Source organism: Centroberyx affinis, unplaced genomic scaffold (assembly GCF_046629955.1).
Source record: "Centroberyx affinis isolate AG114_WGS23_722 - 3 ecotype Tasmania unplaced genomic scaffold, CSIRO-AGI_Caff_v1 ptg000380l_1, whole genome shotgun sequence".
Lineage (NCBI taxonomy): Eukaryota > Metazoa > Chordata > Actinopteri > Beryciformes > Berycidae > Centroberyx > Centroberyx affinis.
In genome coordinates this window covers 213970-220000 of record NW_027279049.1, presented here as the reverse complement: position 1 = coordinate 220000, position 6031 = coordinate 213970, and the positions used below count along the sequence as shown (strand labels likewise).

The following is a 6031-nucleotide window of genomic DNA, read 5'->3' as shown; positions in this document are numbered from 1 at the left end:
GGCGGTGGCGTGTCCGGAGGGGGCGGGACCCTGAGGAGGAGGAGGCGTGTCCTGTCTAAAGATGGGCGGAGCAACGTGCGCATCGAGCACGTCAGCGGCCGGAGCGCGCTGTACATGCGTGACCTCTGGACGACCTTTCTGGACATGCAGTGGCGCTACAAGTTCTTCTTGTTCACGGCCACCTTCGCCGGGACCTGGTTTCTGTTCGGGGTGCTGTGGTACTTGGTGGCGCTGGTTCACGGAGACCTGCTGGGTGAGAGGGGAGGGGTCATAGTTTTACAGTCTCTAAGCAGATAGTTTCACTGAGTGAGACAGAGAACAAGGACATTTGAACTTGGGAGGCACAGAATAACCGCAGACGCTTGAAAACAGGGATCTCATCCTCTTTCAAGAGAACTGTGGTGCGGTTTGTTGGGAGTGAAAACGTTACCAACCTCACCAACTGCAGGAAATGACCCAAAACACAAGGATTTATGGGTATAAGGAGATGAATGCTAACATCTGATAACCAGCAGTTATTCATAACAAAATGAACTGCAAACCTGCAAAATTGTTATTATTTTGACCCTGCTGCCACCAAAATCTCTAACCTGGCAGGATGACAGGCCTCCAAACTCTGTCCAATTAATGAGCTACTTTTGAGTCCTTGAGACTCAAAACTAAACTTGTGATTCAGACTAAAGAAAATGAACAGAAAACACTTTGCACACGCAACACTCAAAACCATTCAGTACGTGACTATGACATGTGGTTTGAGATGATGTGTGATAATGACTGGGTGTTGCTGGGGTGGATGGAAACACTGAGAATCAACCATATAAGGATACAAAACATGATGTTGTGGGTTCAGTCTAAGCAGCCGCGTTGCACTGCATGCACTACCATCTACACCTAAGGCCTACACTTTTCTTGAGAATGAGGGGGATTTTACCAGCGCTGAGAACAAGTGTTTTTCAGATTTGACTGTTAAGCTAACCCTTGTTTGTTCAATGAAACATAAGTGACCAACCAAGCTTCCTTTCCTTCTTTACAGTTTTCAGAGATATTCTACAGTAGAAACATTATAGCGCTTTGCAGTATGGTACACAAATTACAGGGTAATAACTGTGTAATTACATAAACGTCATCAGAAAGTTACTCATAATTGCTAATAACGAGTAACTATTTTTAAGTACAATGTGTAATTTCATTTAATTCAATTTAAATGCCGGGAAGTACAGCGGCTCTGTATAAAAAGCAATATTACCCTAGAGAAGTTGTGCAATCATTACTGAATAATTACTATGTAACTTTTTGGAAACATTAGCATAATGGTCCTTTCCTTCTCTCTTAAATGGAACTTCCGCAATCTAGCTCTGAAGATGGATGTGGTTGTTACAGCTTTGTTACCCAATACCTATTGTGAAAGGACTAGAAACACTGTGGGAACTGTACTGCAAACTGAAGTCAGGCTTGATACCTCAATATTACACTACAAGCAGTCCATAATCAGGTGTACAGCAGGAGATCACAGTATCTTTCATAACATTTTTTATAATTACATTTTAAATGAGTTTTCCTTGTCATTTCAACTGTGTTCTTCCAGAGTTCGACCCTCCGTCCAACCACACGCCGTGCGTGATGCAGATGCAGACTCTGACGGGGGCCTTCCTCTTCTCCCTCGAGTCCCAGACCACCATTGGCTACGGTTTCCGCTGCATCACTGAGGAGTGTCCAGCTGCCATCATACTCCTCATCATCCAGCTGGTCATCACCATGGTGATGGAGATCTTCATCACCGGTACCTTCCTGGCCAAGGTACGCTGAAGAAATCCAGCTGATTCTATCGAATGACAGAACATGCTGGAGGTACAACGAAGTCCCAAAGAGAAAATAGGAAACTTCTGCATGAAACAGATCCATGCAATTTTCATATTCATATTTATTGCTCCCTAATATGGAAATTGAATGAACCTTTTCTCAAGCATTTTCAAGTAAAACCAGCACTGTGTACTATGCTCCCCTAAATATTCCTCTTAAAAATACTCAAGCATATCTACATACTTACTATATGTTGCACTCATGTGCTGTTATTTTGAGTGCAAGACACCGTTGCATGCACCTGATCTACGAACAGTTCATCAGGTTTAGACCAGGACTGACTGGCCTTCCTCTGCTCAGGTTGCTCGGCCAAAGAAGCGAGGCGAGACGGTGAAGTTCAGCCAGCATGCTGTGGTGTCGACCCACGAGGGCCGGCCCTGCCTCATGATCAGGGTGGCCAACATGCGCAAGAGCCTGCTGCTAGGGTGTCAGGTAATACTGTGTGTGTGTGTGTGTGTGTGTGTGTGTGAGAGAGAGAGAGTGTGTGTGTGTGTGAGAGAGAGAGAGAGAGAGAGAGAGAGAGAGAGATAGATAGGGAGAGGGAGAGGAAGAGAGAGAGGGAGATCAGGAAAACATTCAGCGATTCAGTTTTGATCCAGTGTTTGGATTCAGCTTCCTGAGGGAGGCAGTGCAGTAAGTTGATTAGAAAGGCTTTCTGATACTTCTCTTATAACAGCCTCGTCCCTATTAGTAAACGAAGTAAAAACCTATCTTTTCAGCTTAGCTTTTAAATAGCCTTCATTTTAACTGTTTCTGTTCAGGATCCCAACAGAACTGACACAGGCAAGTACGAATTTTCATTGGTCTTGTCCGGGTAATGCTTACTTGCACGAGTGAACACTATATGTGGGGGGGAAAGAGCTTTACCCTGTATGATTCTCATCCATCTGTGGATGGTGAGGTTTTTGACCAAGAGGAGAATCTATGATTCTCGTCTGCCTTAGGCAGTGAGATCTGACATAAATATCAGATCAAGAGTAGAATCAGGAAGGACAGGGGAAAAGAAAATTACAGAAAAACATATGGGTTCACTCACATGTGCATCTAAAAGTGGGAGTATTTGTTGTGTTCTTTTATCTTTCTATTTTACTTGATTTGATTCTTTTAATGCAATGCATTTTACTTGTTCTTTTATATGAATTTTTATCTTTTTATCTGTCTTTTATCTGCCTTCTATTGATACAAAGCACTTTGAGTTGCATGTTGTGTATATACTGTATATAATCTTTATTTAACTAGGAAGTCACATTTAGATTAAAACCTCATGAAAGGTGCTATACAAATAAAGGTTATTATTATTATTATTATTACAGTACTACTACTACTACTATTGCTCCTACTACTACCACTACTACTACTACTAGTAGTTCCACTAGTAGTTAGTAGTAGTACAACCTCTACTAATACTAGTACTATGACTTCTACCAATATTACCACTACTACTCCTGCTACCACTACTAATAGTGCTACTACCACTACTACCACTACTGCTACCAAGACTACCAATATTGCTACTACAACCACTACTATTACTAATACTGCTACTACTTCTGCTACTACTACTATTATTACTGCTACTACTACTACTTGCACAACCACTACTAACCACCACTAGTACTACTACTACCAGTCCTACTATTGCTACTACTACTACTACTACTACTAATAACTAGATTTGTATACCACTTTGTCTTACCAAAATTAGAGTGCTGTATGATGAATCAGAGTCAGAATGTGTGCAGATTTCATGTTCACCAAAAATACGTCAATAAGCAAAACAAACTTGGTTGCCACGGCTGACCCCCTGTGAACAATGTTTCGTCCAGGTGACAGGGAAGCTGCTGCAGACGTCGCTGACCAAGGAGGGCGAGACGGTTCGCCTGGACCAGAGGAACGTGCCGTTCCAGGTGGACACGTCCAGCGACAGCCCCTTCCTCATCCTGCCCCTCACCTTCTACCACATCATCGATGACAGCAGCCCCCTGCGAGCCTGGGCCGCCAAGGGTAAGGACGCCGCTGAGGGTGGGAGATTTGGCGGGATGGCGGTACTGTTATGAGTAAAAAGTTTTTTATCGTCGCAGACTTTTGAGTTGCGCTGAGTCTGTCAACCAATAAGGCTGGAGATACACAAGAAGAGTTTTAAAGCTGTACCAAACAACTTTGCACTTAGGCGGTTCCAAGTGGCAGCGAGGAAAACTGTTTGGATTTTTGAAAGTTTGGAGGACTTCATTACCCAGAAATCATGTGATCTAACATCTGTAAACTGCGCACTCCTCAGATCTAAATTTGCTCTTCTTAGTGAATGACTGGCATGAACAAAATAAAAAAAAATATCAATCAATCAATCAATCAATCAATGATGGGGGTGGAGGGGGTGAAGAGGTTCAGTCGCTAGCTGCTGTTTAGGAGACAGTTTTATATTTCGCCCTTAAATATACAGTGAATTTTCCTTGTTTCCTTCCTTCCTTGTGCCTTCCTTCCTTCCTTCCTTCCTTCCGTCCTTCCTTCCTTCCTTCCTCCATTTCATCCTCTTCCTACACCCTTCTGTAATCCATCCTCCTGTTCCCTTTCCTTCCCCTAGGTGGCGGCTGGACAGACCCGGAGCTGGCCGACTTTGAGCTGCTGGTGATCATGAGCGCCACGGTGGAGCCGACCTCCGCCACCTGCCAGGTCCGCACCTCCTACCTGCCCGACGAGATCCTCTGGGGCTACGAGTTTCCCCCCGTCGTCTCCCTCTCCCCCTCGGGCAAATACGTGGCCGACTTCGCCTTCTTCGACAAAGTGGCCAAGACCAAGACCGCGCCCGTTTTCAAACCGGCCAGCCCCCAGCACGGGTTCCAGGGCAGCGGGGGCGGGTCCGTGACGGAGGGGGTCGACCCGGAGAAGATTCGTCTGGAGCAGAGCTACAGGGAGAGAGGGGAGGACCGCGGGCGGGTCAGAGACAGCAGCCCCCTCAGTGTGCGCATCAGCAATGTGTGAACGGCTGGACTGGCGGAGATGAGATACATCCCAGCGAGCATTTCATGGACGGCGATGTGCAAGAGGTGGCCAAGCTCAGCATCAACCCAAACGAGCACGAGCATTTTCACAATATGATATTATGGCATGGTAAAAAATCATACTAAAACAGCTTTGGAAATATCAGAAAGAAATTTAGGTCCCGATTTCACAAAACGATGCTGGCAGCAGCTATGGACGACAACGGACATCATTTCAACATTCATTTTGTCGTTGTATTCACACAGGTTTCCAGTGTTGGTGCAGGCCGTCTCATCAACATCTATTCAATGTCAAAATGTTTGCTGGGATACTATACATTTTAGACTGGGTTCGACTGTGTTCATGTGTACAATGAAGGCACAGCACAATGCCTAACTGCAGCTATGTATTTGAGTGTGGGGCATGCACATTCAACACACACACACACGCACACACACACACACACACTCACACACACACACACACACGCTTTCACACATAAAAATAACGCGGAAATACCCCGCTCACAAACTTCCCCTGAAAACCTTATATGCGGTATTGCATAATGAACTTGAGAACTCATGCAGCTTGAAGTAGAACTGGATTTACAGACACAGAAAAACACACACACAAACACACACACACACACACACACACACACACGTAACATTAATTTTATGTGTATTGTACATGTCAATGCACTGTAATATTCTAGCTGAAGCACTTTGGAGAAACTGTTATTTCACTAATGTAGCACTACAAAATGGAATGTAGACAGATTTCAGATTGAATATACTGTATTCAAGGTGCTGTGTATATTTGGTGTGGGTATGCCTTGTTTTCTGTATTTTTCTGTATGTACTGTAAGTCTGTTGATGTTTAAAAACAGAGAAGGGTAGCACTTTATGTAAGTACAAGAAGTACATTCGCACCTTAGGAAGGTTAGTCGCATTTATAACTGGACTTATCATGTGGATGTAAGCTTTTAATATTACTAAAAGCACTTATACACTGAATATCATCTTTTTGAAAGCAATTAAACTGAAGCTTCGAAATGATGCTTCCTTCCTACAAAGCTAATAAGACTTGTCGTTGTTCTGTATCAGCGGTTTTAAGCAAATCGATTGATACAAGCAAGATATTGTTTCTAGATTTTCACAAAGAGCTACTGTTTGTAGATGAATCGGTGCTT

The 6031-nt window shown here is 43.9% G+C and overlaps 1 protein-coding gene across 1 annotated transcript in view; it reads left to right on the top strand.

Moving 5' to 3' along the window:
• The window catches only part of LOC139641503 (ATP-sensitive inward rectifier potassium channel 10-like), a 6857-nt gene extending 2018 nt beyond the window's left edge, over nucleotides 1-4839 (top strand). Inside the window, exons 2-6 of the mRNA XM_071515924.1 lie at nucleotides 1-253; nucleotides 1586-1797; nucleotides 2161-2292; nucleotides 3687-3864; nucleotides 4442-4839. The exon at nucleotides 1-253 is cut by the window's left edge and continues 93 nt beyond it. Of these exons, the coding sequence (XP_071372025.1) occupies nucleotides 1-253; nucleotides 1586-1797; nucleotides 2161-2292; nucleotides 3687-3864; nucleotides 4442-4839 (1173 nt within the window). The remainder of the gene's footprint in view (nucleotides 254-1585; nucleotides 1798-2160; nucleotides 2293-3686; nucleotides 3865-4441) is intronic.
• The last annotated feature ends 1192 nt before the right edge of the window (nucleotides 4840-6031 follow it).